Source organism: Portunus trituberculatus, chromosome 17 (assembly GCF_017591435.1).
Source record: "Portunus trituberculatus isolate SZX2019 chromosome 17, ASM1759143v1, whole genome shotgun sequence".
Lineage (NCBI taxonomy): Eukaryota > Metazoa > Arthropoda > Malacostraca > Decapoda > Portunidae > Portunus > Portunus trituberculatus.
The window spans coordinates 1,772,501-1,792,500 of record NC_059271.1 but is presented as its reverse complement, the minus strand read 5'-3'; the positions used below and the strand labels follow the sequence as shown (position 1 = coordinate 1,792,500).

General features: G+C 43.9%; 1 protein-coding gene across 4 annotated transcripts in view; it reads left to right on the top strand.

Moving 5' to 3' along the window:
* The window catches only part of LOC123504961, a 124,667-nt gene that overhangs the window by 26,378 nt on the left and 78,289 nt on the right, over positions 1-20,000 (top strand). For all 4 annotated transcript variants that reach the window (XM_045255930.1, XM_045255931.1, XM_045255928.1 and 1 more), the window contains exon 2: positions 11,777-12,071. In XM_045255930.1, coding sequence (XP_045111865.1) covers positions 11,939-12,071 — 133 coding nt within the window. In that variant the 5' untranslated portion in view covers positions 11,777-11,938. The remainder of the gene's footprint in view (positions 1-11,776; positions 12,072-20,000) is intronic.

Below are 20,000 nucleotides of genomic sequence, written 5' to 3'. Positions count from 1 at the left end.
ACCTGTAACCTTCGAAATTATAGGCCTGAAGTGGGGAGACAGGGGGGAGGTGGACGGGGTGGCCTTGTCAGTGTGTGTGTGTGTGTGTGTGTGTGTTTATCCTTGACCGGTCGTGTGTTGTTGCCATAACTTTCCACCTCCAGCACCACCACCGCCACCACCACCACCACCACCACCACCACCACCAGCATCACCACCACCCAGCACCACCACCATAACAGCAACAAAAACAACAACTTTATCACACACAAATACGAGAATTATAAACTCTAGCCTTGAAATTAATGGAAAAAAGAAGATAAGAAAAGAAACATGTATTGTCTGACACACACACACACACACACACACACACACACACACACACACACACACACACACACACACACACACACACACACACACACACACACACACACATCCATGAATACAGGGAAAAATACACAAGGTTAAAGATGAGAGACAAAATGTATTTACTTCTCATACGAAAAAAAAAGATATATAAAAAGAGAGAAGAAGGATAAGAGAGAGAAAATAAAGAAATATATTTGTAAAAGTAACCTTCATAATCCTTCTGTTTTTCCCTCTTTGCTTCCTTCATTTCTTAGATCCTTTTTTCCTTTCTTTCTTCCTTCATTTTTATTTTTTTGTTTTAGTCTCATCCTTCTTATCACACTATCTTCGTTTCATTCTTCCTTCACCTAATCCTTCTTGTTATCTTCCTTTTCCTTTACATCATCTCTCAAAAAAAAACATCCTTCCTTCTTTCATTTCATCCTTCTCATCTCATCCTCTTCCTATTGTCCTTCCTTCTTTTATTCTTCCTTCATCTCATCTTCATCTCTGTCACCCACACCTCACCTTCTTAACTCATCCTTTTCTCATTATCCTTCCTTCTTTTATTCATCCTTCATCTCATCCTCGTCTGATTCTCCTTAACTCATCTAATCTCTCACATCCTTTTACCATTATCCTTCCTATTCTCCTCCTTCACCTCATCCTCATATCCAATTCCCTTCATCCTTCCTCTTTTTATTCCTCCTCCTCCTCCTCTCACTCCTCTTCTCTGTCATCCTCTTCTCCTCTTCCTTTCTTCTCTTTTTTTCTTCCTTCTTCTCATCCTCATCTTCGTCACTCCAGCCCACCCTCCCTCTCTCATCTGAGCCTCCAATTCTTACCCTCAGACTCTCATCTTTCCTGTCTTCGTGTTTACCTGAGGCTCGCGTGAAATGCTCAAATGTCAGGTGTAGTTTCCTAAGTCAAGCAGAGGCACAGGTAATGCCAGACACGAGAAGTGGTTTTTGCTTCTGCCTGATTGAGGGGAGAGGTGAAGGGCGCGACGAGGCGTGAGGGGACACTCATAAGGAATTAGGGAGTGTGAAAGTGCAGGAGGGAAGGAAAGGAGAGGCTTGGAAGATGTGGAAGGAAAATTGAAGAGATAGGAAGTAAGAAATAGGGGAAAAGTAGGTAGGCAAGGCAAATGGGAGGAATGAAAAAGGTGCGTGTGACAATGAGGAAAGAAATAAAGAGGTTGAGTTTGACGAGTATAAGAGACAGTGAGACAAAAAAAAAGAAGAGAATCAGAAGAGAAAGGATGAGTTTGGTAGGAGAGAGGAAGTGAAGGAAGGAAGAGTGAGAGAGAATAGAGAGGAAGAAAAAGAAAAGAAAGACAGGAGAAGGACGAGGAGAGAATGAGTGAGGAAATGGAGGAGGTAGTGAAAGGAAAAGTATAAAGCTGAACATGGAAGCAGGAAAAGTTAAAGAAAAGAGGAGAATTGCTTGAGGAAGGAGGGAGAAAAAGGAAGGAAGAAAAGAGAGAGATGAGATAAAACGTAGAAATAAGGAAAAATACAATAGAAAGATGGGAGAGACGAGAAAAGACAGAATATAGAATAAAAAACTTAGACAGGAAATGAAGATGATAAATTGAGAGTGAAAGGAAAGAGAGGAGAAAAAGAGAGGGGGAGAAAGGAAGGAGATGAGGTATAAAGTAGAAACAAAGAAAAATACCATATAAAAATAAGAGGAAGGAAAAAAAAGAGGGAAAATAGAGAGGAAAATGGTTAAGGAAAAAAAAAAATAAGGGAGACGATAAGCTGACAGAGAGAGAGAGAGAGAGAGAGAGAGAGAGGTAGTATCAAGTGAGCTGGGAGGGTGATGAAGTGTGATTGGGTGAGGGTGAGAGGTGAGGGCGCCTGGCTCATGACGAAGGAAGAGAGAGGGGAGAGGGGAGAGAGGGAGGGAGAGGGGAGAGAGGTGCAGGGATCATGGCCACTCTCAACACGCCATGCACAGCTAATTAATATTCCTGTCTTACTATTTTCTTATTTCTTTTGTGTCTTTTTTCTATTTCTTTTTATTTATGTGATGTTTTGTTTGTTATTCACCACCTTCTGTTTCCCTTTGTCCTCCTCCTCTTCCTCCTTCTCCTCCTCTTCTTCCTCTTCATCTTCTTCTTCCTCTTCCTTTATGTCTTCATTTTTTCTTATTTCTTTTGTCTTTTTTCCTATTTTTTTTTTTTATTTATGTGATGTTTTGTTAGTTATTCACCACCTTCTGTTTCCCTTTGTCCTTCTCCTCCTCCTCCTCCTCCTCTTCTTCTTCTTCTTCTTCTTCTTCTTCTCTTCCTCCTCCCCCTCCTCCTCATTTTGTTTCTCCTTGGGCTCTTCTTTTTCCTCTTTTTTCTTCTATTTTGCATCCTCCTCATTTTTTTCTGAATTTTATGCTTCTTCTTCTTCTTCTTCTTCTTCTTCTTCTTCCTCAGTGAGTTTTTTTTCCTTCCGTTCCGTGTTTTTCCTCCTCTCCCTTCCTTCCTGTTTTAGTCATCTTTTCTTTGTATTTTCCTTCCCTATTCAGCATATTTTTTCCCTTTTATTTTGTATTCTCTCTTTTTTTTACTCCCTTCTGTTCCCTTTTTCCATTTTCTTTCTCCTTGTCAGAACTTTATCATTCATCATTTTATTTTAGTTTTTTGTCTTCCTTTCTCATTTTCTTCTTCTTCTTCTTCTTCTTCTTCTTCTTCTCACCTTTTTCTTTATTTTTTCTCTATTTCTACTTCGGTTCATCTTTTTCTTTTTCTTTTTCTTCATTCTTCATTTCTCACTTTTTCTATCTTTTATTTATTCTTCTTATCTTCTTCGTCCCTTCCACTTACTCTTTCAGTCACCACCACCACCTCCTCTCTCTCTGTCTCTTTCTCTCTCTCTCTCTCTCTCTCTCTCTCTCTATTATGTTTGCCTTTATATGTCTCCATCATCCGTTCCTTTCATTTCTCCTTTTCTTTCCTCGTGTATTTCTTCATCTCCATCATTCTCTTCTTCGTAATTCCCTTCCTATTCTCTCTCTCTCTCTCTCTCTCTCTCTCTCTCTCTCTCTCTCTCTCTCTCTCTCTCTCTTCTCGTCTTTTCCTTCTGTCTCTCTCTGTTTGTGTCTAACCGTCCTCTCTCTCTCTCTCTCTCTCTCTCTCTCTCTCTCTCTCTCTCTCTCTCTCTCTCTCTCTCTCTCTCTCTCTCACCCCTCGTTTTCTTTTCACCTCCTCCTCCTCCTCCTCCTCCACTCCACCCTTCTCTAGTCTCCCACTCCCTCCCCCGCCTTGTTCCTCCCCTCTCCCTCTCCCTCTCTCCCCTCTCCCCCTCTCCCTCCTCTCCCCCTCTCTCTCCCCCGTGCCTGGTCACACTCATAAACGTCCCTGTGTGTTGTGTAGATAAATTTACGACGGGGACTCTCGGCTAAGACCAAATAAACACACACACACACACACACACACACACACACACACACACACACACACACACACACACACACACACACGGATTATTAACATGTGTGTAAGCATTGTCCATGACCAAAAATAAGCATGTACGTACACACACACACACACACACACACACACACACACACACACCATGCGAAAGAAAGTAAATATTAGAAAATAGTTAAATAAATGTGTGGTTGAGAGAGAGAGAGAGAGAGAGAGAGAGAGAGAGAATACAAGTTATGCTGTTAGTACACAAGCCGTTGGAGACGAGAACGCCTGCTTAAATCATCACCACGACTCTAACCCCCCCCCATTCTCTCTCTCTCTCTCTCTCTCTCTCTCTCTCTCTCTCTCTCTCTCTCTCTCTCTCTCTCTCTCTCCCAAACACTCCACATACACCAAACTCTGAAAAGGCAACAAACAAAACACCAACAAAATCTTTCCTTCCCTTCCTTCGCCTCGTGCACCTCCAACAAATTTCTTTTTTCCTTCTCCTTCAAATTGATATGAGAGAGAAAGAGTGGCTGGGCGTCTGTGTTGAGCCCTGCAGGTGGCCAAGACAGGTGGAGGAAAGTGGAGAAGGCTTCGCAGTATTAGAGAACCTGTTAACTGTCTGTAATATTGTCCCTTCCAAGTTTACAAGGATGTTCGATACGATTCCTCGCTGTATGAAAAATGTGTATTGGGTTTTTATTTGTTGTTGTGACTCAGAGGATGTCTTGTGTAGGTGTGCTTGAGAGGGGTTTGTGTGTGTGTGTGTAATGGGAGGGGGTGTGGGTTTGAATATATGTAAGTGTAGTTTTAAATGGGTGTATTTGTGGTGTGGAAAGGTGTTGTATTGGAGAATGATTGGTGTTTTTAAGGATGGGAAGTGAGAGGAGGTGTGTGTGTGTGTGTGTGTGTGTGTGTGTGTGTGTGTGTGTGTGTGTGTGTGTGTGTGTGTGTGTGTGTGTGTGTGTGTGGAGGGTAATGTTAAGACGGAAATGTTTGTTGTTGTTTTTCGTGTGTTTGTTTTGTTTTGTTATTAAATGTCTAATGTGATTTGACGAATATCATTTGTAATTAACTATTTGTCTTCTTTTTTGTTTGTCTTAGTTTGTATCAAAGAAAACAACATCAAAATAACATCTTTTACTACTACTACTACTACCACTACTACTACTACTACTGCTGCTGCTGCTGCCACTGCTGCTACTACTACTACTACTGCTACTACTACTACTACTACTACTGCTACTGCTGCTGCTGCTGCTGCTGCTGCACTGCTGCCACCACCACCACCACTGCTACCACTGCTGCCACCACTGCTACCACCACCACCACTGCTACTGCTACCACCACCACCACCACTCTTCTTCTTCTTCTTTACAACAACAACAACAACAACAACAACAACACAACACCACCACTACTACTACTACTACTACTACTACTACCACTACTACCACTACTACTACTACTACTACTACTACTACTACACCACCACCCACCACCACCACCACCACCACCACCACCACCACCACCACCACCACCACCACCACCACCACCACCACCACAACATGTTTCTAATAATTCACAAAGAGCGTTAAGTGTTTCTACAATTGTTTCTCTTTTGTTTTCTTTGTTACTATGTGTGCTTTCCCTTTTTTGCTAACCTGTATACTCTCTCTCTCTCTCTCTCTCTCTCTCTCTCTCTCTCTCTCGTCTTAACAGTGTAGTTGTCGTAATCTATGCTAATCCCCTTATCTCTTCCTTTTTTGCTTGAACATTCACTCGCCTGTCACTTCTAATAGATCTCCTCCTCCTTTTGTTCTTCTCGGAGTGGCGATGCTGTTCTCTTCGATGCTAGTTAGTCAGTATACCCGTGCTAACTTTTTTTTCTAAACAAACACAAACATTTTTCTTTTTTTTTTCGAGACATGGCAAAGATTGTTAAGGAGAGAAAAAAACAGTGCTTAATTCCTTCAGTACTGGGACGCATTTAACCCCTTCAGTACTGAGACGCATTTCTTCCATGTGTTTTGTGTATGATTAGATGATTTTACTTACACTAGCAAGGTTCTATGGAGGTTAGAGGGTTAATGGTGTAGAATCTTCACTTTTTAATCCCCACGTGAGATTCTGAAGCTGTATAAGATCACCAATTACTAACCTGAATGAATGTGGAAACGCGTCCTGGTACTGTATACAGATTAAGCCCACGTGACACATCTGGTTACCTCGGGCTCTTGTACACAGCTTGTGGTGTTTTCTTGGGTATTTTTCGGTTTAAAACAAGCACCAAACACACCCAAAACACCGCAAAACACATCAACACCAAAATACACCCAAAAAAAAAAACACCCCGAAAAACACCTCAAAAACACCAATTGTACTGTTGACAACTTTCCCAGGAGGACGCGAGGGCAGGCCAGGGTAAGGAGACGTAACACTGTATAAAATTGCTAACCTAAGAATGGATATGAAGACGTGTCATGGTACTGAAGGGATTAATGTTAGTCATGAAGAAGTTAGTTATTTTTTGAGAAAGTTATAGAGAATGTGTCCTTCCCTTTGCATTTCCTCCTTTTCCTCCTTAAAAGATATAATAAGGGAGTTTATAATACGCATGCAGGTCTCTCTCTCTCTCTCTCTCTCTCTCTCTCTCTCTCTCTCTCTCTCTCTCTCTCTCTCTCTCTCTCTCTCTCTCTCTGGGAAGGAAGAAGTATTTGCACGGTGAAATATTGTCGTAAAATTTAAAAGGACAAAGGAGAAGAAATATTAATGGTGCTCTTGTACTGTAAAGTTGCATTGGTGATCGTGGAGAGAGAGATGGAGAAAGACACGGAAGGAGGAAAGAAAGGAGAAGAAACTGATAATGCAGAACTTTGAGGAATGAGTGAGTAAAAATTGTTTAGGTCTTGCGTTGAAAGCGTTGGGCTGGAAAACAAGAAGGAGGAGAAGGAGGAGGCGAGGAGTAAAGTAGGAAGAGGAACGAGAAGAAGGGAGAAGAATATCAAGGAACCAGGTAATAGGAAAAAGGAAACAGTTAATAGAAGATACGAGAAAATAAAAAATAAAAGATGAAATTTATATGAAAAAAAAAACTTGCATTTGAAAAGTGAAAACCGGGAAAATGATCAGCGAGAAGAGAACCAAAGGAGAAGAAAAAGATATTAGTAAAACCGAGAAAATAGAAAAAGAAAAATATGAAAATGAAAAAAAACTGATATTATTACTCTTACGTTAAAACAAAACAAAAAAAAAAAAAAGAAAAATTGAACAGCATTAGGATAAGGAGAAACAACAAAGCAGAGAACCAAGAGAGAGAGAGAGAGAGAGAGAGAGAGAGAGAGAGAGAGAGAAATACTAGTACATCTCTTTGACAGTATGATGGTGATGGTGGTGATGGTGATGGTGATGGTGATGGTGAGTGGCGCGGCAAGCAAGGAGGTCAGGGGTCAGGGGAGGTTGAGGAGGGTCGGAGGGGGACGTGGGGGGTGGGAGATGTGCATTTGGTAAGATTGTTTATTTGAGTTTTTTTGTGGGGGTGGGGTAGTGGGAGAAGGAGGAGGAGGAGGAGGAGGAGGAGGAGGAGCTTGGTTACGCACGGGTTCATTATATTTCTCTCTCTCTCTCTCTCTCTCTCTCTCTCTCTCTCTCTCTCTCTCAAGCAGCCAGGTCAGGGACAAAATTATACCGCTACGTCTCTTCTTCTTATTCCTCCTCCTCCTCCTCCTCCTCCTCCTCCTCCTCCTCCTCCTCCTCCTCCTCTTTTTCTTACCGCACCGTCACCTCTTCACTTTTTCCTCTTTGTCTTGTCATTATCATTTCTCTATCTCCTCATTATCCTTGTCCTTCTCGCTCCTCCTCCTCCTCCTCCTCCTCCTCCTCCATGTTCGTCCTTTCCTTCCACGTCCCCTTGCCTTGCCCTGCGTTACCCTGACCCATGTTGTTATTGTTGTTGTTGTTGTTGTTGTTGTGGTGGTGGTGGTGGTGGTGGTGGTGATGGTGGTGGTGGTGGTCGTGTGTGTGTGTGTGTGTGTGTGTGTGTGTGTGTGTGTGTGTGTGTGTGTGTGTGTGTGTGTGTGTGTGTGTGTTTGGGAAGAAGGTGGAGGAAGGGAGGGTGTGGCGGGAGGGAGGAGAAGGGAGGAGATTTGGGTGTTAATGGAATTATAGTGAGAGAGAGAGAGAGAGAGAGAGAGAGAGAGAGAGAGAGAGAGAGACGGACAGATGGTATTGGTGTCACGGCACCGATGGTGGAGGGAAGGGAGAAGTAGGAGGAGGAGAAGGAGGAGAGAAGGAGTAGGAGGAGGAGGAGGAGGAGGAGGAGGAGGAGGAGGAGGAGGAGGAGGAGGAGTAGTGCAGGTGGCAGAGACATAATAAGGATGCAAAACTGTGTTGTGGCTGGAGAAGAAGAAGAAGAAGAAGAAGAAGAAGAAGAAGAAAGAAGAAGAAAAGAAAAGAAGTAAAAAAGAAGAAAAAAAAAGACAAAAGAAGAAAAAGGAAGATGAAAAAAAGAAGGTCGGGCAGGAGGAGGAGGAAGAAGAAGAAGAAGAAGAGGAGAAAGAAGAAAAGGAGTTGGAAGTGAAGGAAGAGAATGAAAGAACGGGGAAGGAACAAGATGCGACACTCCTTACTCCTCGCCCTACCTTGATTGCTGCAGAAGTCATTAGTACAAGGGAGTGTTGCCAGTTGTTAGCGGGCGCACCACTGACACCCACTCTCTGCTATCACCCTCCCTTGAAGCACAGACCGGGAGGAGCTGTAGGAGTAAACACGCATACAAAAACGCCCTGCCTCTCACACACACACTTACAACACGACCCCCGAACACCATTATTCCATTGCCACCCACTCTAAAGCGACGCGACGGGGGCCAGAGGAGGCATTAATGTGGTGGAATAGGAGATGCGAAAGAGGAGGAGGAGGAGGAGGAGGAGGAGGAGGAGAGGAGACGGTTGACAAGGAAGGGACGCTGCGAGACAAGTGCGCAGAGAGAAGGGGAAGGGATGAGGAGGAATGGAGGAGCAGGAGGAGGAAGAAGGAAAGGGGAAGGGATGGGAGGAAAAGATGGGGGGGGTAAATCTTCGTTATGTCTGATGCTCAACACAGACCACCCTACTTCTCCTCCTCCTCTTCTTACTCCTCCTCCTCCTCCTCCTCCTCCTCCTCCTCCTATTCCTTCACACAACGTCACATTGCAGAATTATTACTTGTTTTTACAGCATTTTTTTTTTTCAGAGTGCAACTGTAGAGCGCTAAATAATTTTCCCTTATTGAAGTACTTAGAGCCACAATCTAAATCACTCTTGCCACGACGCCACCACCACATTAAAAAGGACGCTAGTTGAAGTGACACGTTTTTAAGAGTGTTTTTTACGCCTCTAGTGACAGATTCAACACGATTTCTACATTATTTACAGGAGAAGCACTCTTGAAAACCGCCTAATCATCTTTATGGTCATAGAAGGCGTTTTAGAATAAGAGCTTTGATACATTATTGTGCTTGTGATGGTGGGAGGGAGGGGGAAAGGAGAGAGGGTCTGGTTTCGTTCTTTCCCCTCCCTCCAGCCGCCCGCCGCCAGTTGCCGTGGGTGTGGCGGCCGCAGGATTTAAGCAGCTGATGTCTAATGATATCGTGTTTCCTGTAATGGTGTGGGACGTTGATAGCGCGTGTGGCGTCAGAGGAGATGGCTAAGAGGGGCGGTCAAGTGTGTGTGTGTGTGTGTGTGTGTGTGTGTGTGTGTGATAAGGGACGGATATGTGGTAAGTAATAGTTTCATAGTAGTGTTTTTAGGGTAATATGTTTTTCTATATCTTTTTCTTTTTGTTTTCTTATTTTTTCTAGTGTTGTCTTCGCCGTGTTAACCAATATTGAGTATACTACTATTACCATTACTACTGTTGCTGCTATTACTACTACTACTACCACCACACACCACTGCCACTACCACTACCACTACTATTACTACTACTACTGCTACTGTACCACTACCATCACCACCGTGGGAATCAGGTTCGACCTTCTCGCTGGCGGCAATAACAGTTACTAATGTCATGTTTTCCCTTCCCGTGTCTGGCGGCTGAGTCTCTCCCCTCCGCCACCGCCCCGCTTATATTGCTTATCTCCTCGTAGCGTCGCCACTAAACATATGCAGGAGGTGCTGTGAACTCCTACGATGTTAATAAGGATTTACGAGTCAGCCCCGTGAGTTATATGATAGACAGAACACCCTTATTGCTTGTTGGGACATGAACGCAAAATAAATAAATAAGATAGATAGATAAACAAAATGAAACTGTCTGAATTGAATTGAACTTGTGGCTTGGTGTTGCTTTCCTGGTCTCAGTCTCTCAGTTGAATCTTTCTCTATGCTTGTCTTTCTCTCTCTCTCTCTCTCTCTCTCTCTCTCTCTCTCTCTCTCTCTCTCTCTCTCTCTCTCTCTCTCTGTTTTCCTCCTTCAGTCTCTCTGTTCTCAGTCTTTCTTTCTTCTTTTCCTCTCACTTTTTAGCTTCTCTCTTCTCTTCGTTAGTTTTCTTTTTCTTCACCTTTTTCCTTCAGCCTTCCCCGTCTTTTCTAAGCTTTCCCATCTCTCTCTCTCCGTTAGCTTTTCTCTCTCCCAGTCTTTTCCTTCCACTTCTCAATTATTTCTCTTCTCTCCGTTTGTTTTTCTTTTCTCATCTTTTCATTCAGTTTTTTTCCCGTCTTCAACCTTCCTTCTCTTAGCTTGCCCATCTCTCATCGTTAGCCTTTCTCTCCAAGTCTTTTCCTTCTACCTTCCTTTCTTGGTCCTTCTCTCTCTCTCTCTCTCTCTCTCTCTCTCTCTCTCTCTCTCTCTCTCTCTCTCTCTCTCTCTCTCTCTCTCTCTCTCTCTCTCTCTCTCTCTCTCTCTCATCAGCCTTCATTTGTTTTCTGGGTATCGTTCGAGTCACACATGTGTTTACCAGGAAGGAAATCAAGTGACGTCATCAGCTGTTTGTTTTGTAGTGCTTGTGGTGGTGTGGTGTGTTGTGGTGTTGTTGTGTTGTTGTGTTCTCGTGACGCATCACCGCATCTCTCCCTTTACACAGTGCCTTCACTCACCACTACACTCACATCCGCACGCACGCATGCACTCACTCATTCTCATACGCACACACACACACACACACACACACACACACACACACACACACACACACACACACACACACGTGAAAAAAAGAAACGAAAGGAAAAGGAAAAGAAGTGAAAATGCAGGAGAGAGAGAGAGAGAGAGAGAGAGAGAGAGAGAGAGAGAGAGAGAAAAGGAAAAAACGAAAGAAAGTAAGAATGTAACAGAGGAAAAGATGAACACGCACACACGCACACACACACAGAGGAAATGCGTCGCCCACACTGGCTTGACACTCACCACAAGTCTGAGAACACGTGGGTTTGGTGTTCCTGCATCTTTCCTCCCCCACCTTCTCCCTCCTTGCCTCCCCACCGTGTCCTCGCCCTCACGCAACCCGATCTCCACCCAAGCCTTCCTACCCTGCCACCCGTCCCTCCCAGCCGTGCCCTGCTGCCCACACGCTGACCTGTGCCCGGAGCTGACCCTCAACCTTTGCTTTCTCTCCTTTAGCTTGCCATTAACACTAATTTACCGCCCACTGTCATCACCACCTGTCCTGCTCTCCCCGCCACACTCACGCCAGCTAAGTTTCTCCTCCGCGCTTCCTGTAACTGCTTCCCACCGTCACTGCCACTGTCACGCTCCATTACTAGTGTCAACAGATGTCATACCAAACGTGTCATGACTCATCGCTCTTCGGGACACTCACACACGCCACCTGGTCCCTCTCTGTTTCCGTCTTTGTCTTGTGGGAGGAGAGAAGTGGAGTGTGGTATAGTGGGAGTGACTTATGGGCGAGTGAGCGGGTCGGTGCGCGAGCGATTAGGGTGTGATCGTAACCTAAACAGTTCCTTGCTTTAAAAGAATGTCCACGATTCGCGACGCCGCTGAAGTGAAAGGGAGAAAGCCCAGCTAACAAATGCCTATTGTATCTATTCTGCAGGAGGGTCATGAGAGGCAGGCACACGCATTCCTGAGGGACGCCTGGCTCACCTCCACCTCCACCTCCCCCTCTGCCGCAGCCTGTCCATGCCGCCTTCCCCCAGCCGCCTCCCTCCCTCGAGACCCGCCCGCCGGAGGTGAAGCACTCCTGCCGGTGAAGAACATGACTCCCCAGGCACGCAGTGAAGGGTCGCAGCGCCCCATAAGTGGCGGGCGAGCCTGGTGGTGCCCGTCACTTCCTATCTTGCTGGTGATGTTGGTGATGCCCGCTGCCCCTTCCCTCGCCGCCACCCACGGTAAGTACGCTCGTTCTAATTAGATGTCCGGTGATTAGAAGGTAAGTGAGCTTGTTTAATTAGAGCCTCGGTAATTGTAAGGTCGTGTCGTGGAGGAAATGAAGGTCTGAGGGCTGAGGGGACGGAAAGGTGGGAGGGAATGTATGCTTGTTAACCTTATTATAACCTGAAGGCTTGAGGGACGATCTGTGTGTGTGTGTGTGTGTGTGTGTGTGTGTGTGTGTGTGTGTGTGAAAGTTTGATTTTCTTGCGGCGTTTCATGCGTTTGTTTGTATAAATAGACGTTTTATGTGTTTCAAATTCTATTCTTTTTAAACCATTTACAAGTCCTTTTACAAAACTTTATAATGGACCATACCTTCCAAGTCCTCCTGTAACTGTAATATTCGGTTGTGGTCAATATCTATCCATCTGTATGTGTGTGTGAGAGTGTGTGTGTTAACATCGGCGAGCCTGTGAAAGTGGCGAGACTCGTTAGTATGTAATGACTGTGTTTGAGCGGCAGGACATTTCAGCGCAGCGTGTGGGGGAGTGTGTGGCTCGCGGACATGAGAGCGAGAGCAAAAACAAGTAGGAGGCGGAGAAAGAGAAACAAACACAAGAGCGAAAGTGAAAACGTGACTATATTTAGGAGATAGAAAATGAAAACGAGAGCGAGAACAATAGAAAGCAAGAGGAAGAGTGAGAAAAAATGAGTGAGTGAGTAAGATATCCGGAGAGAGAGAGAGAGAGAGAGAGAGAGAGAGAGAGAGAGAGAGAGAGAGTTATATAGTACAGAGCTTGATGTCGGCATGATTGTACTCCTCTCTCTCTCTCTCTCTCTCTCTCTCTCTCTCTCTCTCTCTCTCTCTCCAGTCCAACCTTCCTCTACTCTTCTTCTTCTTTTTCTTCTTCCTCCTCTTCTTCTTCAATCCTGCTCTTCTTTCTCCTGATTCCCCTTCCCCCGCCTCTTCTTTTTTTGAATTTTTATTGTTCTTTTTATTTCATCTTTTTTTCATTCTCCCTTTTCTCCTCCTTCCACCTTTTTTACTTTTATACTTTTCTTCATCCTCCTCCTCCTCCTCCTCCTCCTCCTCCTCCTCCTCCTTCTCCTCCTCTTCCTCCTCTTCCTTACAGTAGTCACCAATATCACCACGCCGTCACCCTCTTCTCACTTACCCTTCTTCTGTTCCTCCTCCTCCTCCTCCTCCTCCTCCTCCTCCTCCTCCTCCTCCCACAAGCTTCCTTATATGATGTGACTTTTCGTTTAAGTTTCCTTTCTTTTCTTTTATTTGTTTTTATTCCATTTGGTTATTTTTTTCCTCTTTCATTTATTCCTTTTTTTCATTTCTTGTTTCTTTTCTTTTTTTAATCTTTTTTTTTTTTTCCTTTCTTTCTTTAGATTTGTGGTTATTTTTTCATGTTCTGTTCTGTTTCTATTATTTTTATTTTCTTTATTTTCTTGGTGTCTTCTTCCACCTTTTATTTTCTTATTCTTGTCTTTCTGCCTTTTTTTTTTCTTCTGTTCTACATTTATTACTGTTCTCTTCTTTCCTTGATATATTGCTTCTTTCCATTTATCACTTTATCCCTTCTCTTGTCTCATTCTGCATCTCCTGTCTCCTTTCTCTCTCTCTCTCTCTCTCTCTCTCTCTCTCTCTCTCTCTCTCTCTCTCTCTCTCTCTCTCTCTCTCTCTCTCTCTCTCTCTCTCTCTCTCTCTCTCTCTCTCTCTGGCCCATATTCAGAAACGCCTTTTCCTCTCACTATGACAATTTTCCAAGGCCACAGAGACAACTTGCCGGGTTTTCAAGACAGTTTCTCCTTTTAATAAAATAGAAATCTTACCAATCCATCACCAGGACCATAGAAATACTCTTAAAAACACGAGTATCTTCAACTGGAGCCTCTGGAAAGTAGTGATGGTGAGAGGACAAAGCGATTCAAAATACGGGCCTCTGTCTCTCTCTCTGTCTCTTCTCTTTCTCCTTCTCTCTTTTATTTAAACGATAATACATAATAAGATATAAAAGGTAGTGGTGTTGATTGAGCTAAAGTTACTGTTGTCGCCAGGAACTATCTTAACTTAAAGCTTGAGAAATAAATTAATGAGTAAAGAGTGGTGATGATAGTATTGGTAATGACAGTCTCTCTCTCTCTCTCTCTCTCTCTCTCTCTCTCTCTCTCTCTCTCTCTCTCTCTCTCTCTCTCTCTCCTCCATTTATCACCACCCACCTATTCCTACAAACGCGTCTATCACCAAAACCGTCGTTCACCTCCCTCGTTTTTCTAACCCAACCTGTACGGACCTTTCCATCAACACTCGCCTCGACTCTCACACCTCGGCGTCCCATATAAGGCAGCCTGTCAGTGTTGAGGCTAATAAGTGCAAATTTACACCCCGCCGGCCACTTCTTGGTGCGTCGACGAGCGGAGACAAATGGCCACTAAAATTTATTGCTGTCAGAGTCCGGGTGAGTTCGCTGTGCCTTCGAGGGTTTCTGTTTATCTTGGGTCTTTATCTCGGGTGTTGGCGAGGAGCATAAAGCCGCGGTGAAGGGACGGTAAGGTAAGGGAAGGGTGCGGGAGGTTGGTGTATAGGTTAGAGTGGGAAAAGGGAACGTAAGGTAAGGTAAGGTGAGGTGAGGTGAGAGGATTGCAAGGGGAGAGGATGAGAGGGAAGTGATCTCTGGTTATGTAAGAGTGTACGAGCGGTGTGCCAAGGATGAGGAGAGGTGAGAAGAGAGGAGAAGAGAGGAGAAGTAAGGGTGATGACCTGCTTGGATGTTTGTGTGTGTGTGTGTGTGTGTGTGTGTGTGTGAGAGAGAGAGAGAGAGAGAGAGAGAGAGAGAGAGAGAGAGAGAGAGAGAGAGAGAGTAATTTAACACTTTCTGATACTGCACATTGCAACTTTTTATCTTTTTTTGTTTTTGTCGTAAGAAAAAAAAAAAGAGTCAGTTTCACGAAAATTATGACGTTTTTACGAGAGAGAGAGAGAGAGAGAGAGAGAGAGAGAGAGAGAGAGAGAGAGAGAGAGAGAGAGAGAGCGGCCTCACTTCAAAATTATACGCACTTACCTCCACTTGAGCATGATGAAGCTAACCGCACACTGATGACCACTTCGCCACCACCACCACCACCACCACCATCACCACCACCGCCGCCGCCGCCACGGGCCTTGCTGCGGTGATGTGCTGGCGTGGTGGCGCTTACCTCTCATTACTTCTGAGCGCGTGGCTTACCTCCCGTCTCCCCGTGTACTTTCATGTTGAGTAGCTTTGAAGATGGTGTTGGTGGTGGTTGTGGTGGTGGTAATGGTGGTTTTGCTGGTATTGTTGTTGTTGATGATAGTAGTTGTGGTGGTGATGGTGGTGGTGGTGATGGTGGTGGTAGTGGTGTTTTTTTGTATTATACTTCACAGGGAAACATTTTTTTTCTTTCTTTTCCGGTGTGTTAGAGAAAGTAATGTAGTTTCTCTCTCTCTCTCTCTCTCTCTCTCTCTCTCTCTCTCTCTCTCTCTCTCTCTCTCTCTCTCTCTCTCTCTCTCTCTCTCTCTCTCTCTCTCTCTCTCTCTCTCTCTCTCCTTATCTCTCCCTTGGTGGTAATCATGACAAGCTCTTTACTGGCTGGTGGCGGAGTGGAGTGTGTGTTCTCCTGCCGCCAGCAAACACAGAGTAACGAGGGTGTCAGGGCTGAGCGGCGCTGACTGATACAATGAGAGCCGCTGCGTGAATCCTGCATGTTTAACTCCTAGTAAGACGCATTTCTACCATGAGTTCTGTGTGTGATTAGTTTTATTCCTTTTGCATTAGGAAGGGTCTATGGAGATCAGGAGATTAATGGCCACAGTCTTCACTATTTTAATCCCTCACATAAGTTTCTGAAGGTGTCTAAAATCGCCAAATAGTAAGCAGTGAATAAAAACGCGTCATGGTACTTAAGGGGTTAGTCCGGAGGAAGAAGGAACGGAAAAGCTTGTGTGTGTGTGTGTGTGTGTGTGTGTGTGTGTGTGTGTGTGTGTGTGTGTGTGTGTGTGTGTGTGTGTATAGGAAGGGTATACAGGAAGAAAGTATATAGTTGTAAATATAAGCTAAAAAAGGCTGGTATTACTTTACACACAAGTTGATAAGAGAAACTGTAGCATTAGAAATAGAACATGAAAATTTTTGAATGATTTAACACATAAGACGATAAGGAAACTATCTAAAAATAACACACACACACACACACACACACACACACACACACACACACACACACACACACACACACACACATACACACACACACACACTCTCTCTCTCTCTCTCTCTCTCTCTCTCTCTCTCTCTCTCTCTCTCTCTCTCTCTCTCTCTCTCTCTCTCTAAGACAAAACAAAGTTAGATAGAAAGAAAGAAACCGTAATGTGACTGTCATATTGTAGAAAGTTTGGCCTGCAGGAGTTGACCCAAGGAATAGGTGTGTGTGTGTGTGTGTGTGTGTGTGTGTGTGTGTGTGTGTGTGTGTGTGTGTGTGTGTGTGCCCGTCCCTGCTCCACAGCCCGCAGCCTAAGGTCTTTAGAGCCTAAAATGCCTACTTATGTTACCTTAGCCTCGACCTTACACGTAACTGCTCCTCCGTATCTTACCATCTTTCTTTCTTTCTTTCTTTACTTATTTATTTTTTTCTTTGTTTTCCCTTTTTCTTTCTTTCTTTTTCTTTCTTTCTTTCTATTTCTTTCTTTCTTTTCTTTCTTTATTTCTTTGTTTTCTCTCTTTCTCTCCCTTTCTTTTTCTTTCTTTTTTCTTTCTTTCTTTCCCTTCTTTCTTTCTTTCCTTTTCTTTCTTTAATTTTTCTTATTCTTTTGTATGTGTTCTTTCTTTCTTCTTTCTTTCTTTCTTTCTTTCTTTCTTTCTTTTTTTCTTTCTTTCTTTTCTTTCTTTTCTTACTCATCTTCATCTCGTCCATATGTGCATACTAACTCATCTCTCTCTACACTCAAATCCACCTTTCCACTCCTCTTTCTTTCTGTTCTTTGCTTTCTTTATTCTTTCACTTCACTAACATCCACTTCTTACTCATCTTCATACCCACTCATATCTCTCCACACTCACATCCACTATCTCTTATTGCCCTTTACTCATTTCACCTGCTTCCACTCCTTATTATCCACACCATACTACCTACCACTTCCACTTAATGCCACTCACACTCTCAAACACATACTCCTGTCATACCTTTCCATGTTCTTTTTAACTTCCTATAAGTATTTTTTAAGTAACTTTTTTCCTTACACTCACAAACAGACACTTTTTTTTTTTTTTACCTTCTACAGACATATTTAAGTAATCAGCTCTTTGCACACTCCCAAATACACCCTCCAATCACACTCATACACATCTTAACCTTCTATAAATATCTGTTAAGTTACTAGCTCCTTACTCACTCCCAGACAAACACTCCTATCACACTCATACACTTTTAATATCCCACAAGCATACTTAAGTTACCAGACCCTTAAACTCACAAATACACCTTTTATGACACTTCATACACTTTTTAACCTTCTTTAGACATACTTAAGTTACCAGTTCCATTACACTCCCAGACACACACCTATCACACTCTTTTCATACTCTTTTAACCTTCCACAAGCACATTTCAGTAACCAGCTCCTTACACTCCTAAACACACCATGAACCATCACACTCCCACAACCATATTTAAGTTACCAGTCCCGTGTACTCCCAATCACACCACCATCACACTCCGTCAGACCTCTTAACCTTCTTCAACTAACGACAACTTAATCCTCTGTAGAAGTTAGTAATCGTTTTGTTTACTCGTGACTTCCTCCTCCTCCTTCTTCTTCTTCTCCCTCTCCCCTCACGCCCGCTCAGCTCCTTAAGGCGAGTGACACTAGAGTTTAATCCTCCCGTGAAGGTCTGTTGTGGTCATTGGCTGGCGGCGTGTCCCTTGGCGTGGGTCTGCGTCAGGAAGGTAGTAGAGTTGTGTAATTGAGGCTCGTATTCTCAAGTACTTCAATGCTTCATCTCTACTATTTCAAAAGGCTTTGTTTAAGTTTACACGGTTTTTTTTTAAAGGTGTTTTTACGATTCTAGAGGGAGACTGGCATGTTTCTATACATTATTAATTGGAGGAAAACTCTTGAAAACCCCGCTTATCATCTCCATGGCCTTGAAAAACAGTCGTGGCGAGAGAGAAAAATTAAGAAAGAGACGCATGGAAGGAAGGGAGAAAGGATGAAGAAGGAAAAATAGCTAAAGATACTAGATCAAATGATTGGTGAAAAGACATATACGGAAGAAAGAAAAACTAACATAACCAGGTAGAAAATAAGAGAAAGAAGAAGAAGAAAACAAAGAAAGAGAAAACACATGATAAATAAAAAGAGAAAAGCAAAATACCCAGACATAAATTAAATGAAAGAGACAGAGAGACAGATAAAGAGAAAGAGAAAGAGAAGAAGGTGTAAGAGTAAGCAGACGAGTTAGCAGTGGGAAGAAAAGAAGAGAAAGAGAAAAAGAAAGAGAAAAAGAAGGAGTAGAGTAAGCAGGCGAGTCGGCACTGAGAAGAAAAGAAGAGAAAGAGAAAGAGAAATCATGTTGGAATAAAGGAACGAATAATAAGAGGCGGCGTGAAGGGGCGGGACTGCTGCTGCCCCGCCACCGCCCCGCCGCTACCCACCGAGGCCGCGTCCGCCTTGTTGTGCCGCGAAGGTAAGCCGATATAGCAATTACCTCCCGCCTGAAGGTGTGTGGCCCGTCACCTTCACGGCTGCGGCGCGTCCCTGTAGACTGCCTATATGTGTTTTGGGAGTTCCCTGATGGCTGGGCAGAGCAGGAGTGAAGGATGCGACAAGGTGGAGAGGGAAGGAAGGCAGGAGATTGAGAGACGAGAAAGGGAAGAAGAAAGATAAAGGTGGAAGGATGGAGCAGAGAAAGATGTTGAGTCTATTGATGTCTCCCAGAACTCCCCAAGCTGCTCTCTCTCTCTCTCTCTCTCTCTCTCTCTCTCTCTCTCTCTCTCTCTCTCTCTCTTGCAAAACCCCGAACTCCCAACGCTTCTCTCCCTATACTCACAAAACTCAGAATTTCCAAAAAGTGCCACACCTCTCCCTTTCTCCTGTCACGTGTATTCCAGTCTTCCTTAACCCCTTCAGCACCAGGACGCGTTTCCATATTTATTTTGCTTAGTACTTGGTAATTTTCTACAGCTTCAGAAACATATGGGGTGATTTAAATAGTGAAGATTCTGGCCGTTAATCTTCTGACCTCCATAGATGCTTCCTAATGTCAATAAAATGGTCTAATCTTACTCAAAACTCAAGACAAAAATGCGTTCCAGTACTGAAGAGGTTAATCTTGTTCGTCTCCCAAACCTCCCCAGACCTCCCCTTAATTCCTTCAGTAATTGGACGCTATTTTACCCTGAGTTTTGGGTACGATTAGACAATTCTATTTATATATGGAAGGGTCTGTGGAGGTGAGAACATTACTGGCCAGAGTCTTCACAATAATAATCTCCCACATAAGTTTCTGAAGCTATATAGAATCGCCAAATAGTAAGCAAAATGAATATGAAAAACGCGTCGTGGTACTGAAGGGATTAAACGCATGTCTCAGCGGGCGTCACGGGCTGGAAGAACCTCAAAACACACTTGATGGACTTCACAGAACTAAGAAAACGTCAGGTAGTGAATGGGAGACCTCGCTTCAATCACCGCCAAGAATGTCCACGTCATGTATTGCAAGACACTCTACTTCCTCCCACAACCGCGAGCACTTGGACAGCCTCGGTGACTCCCTTTCCGTGACGCAGCGCCGCCCACCACCTGAGCACGCTTGTCACGCTCAGTATAAGTGTTCGTTAAGGCTTTACACCGCAGCTTCTCTATGGATCTAAGAAGGCAACGTTTACTGAAGAGTTTGATACAGCTTTAGAGTCGCTAT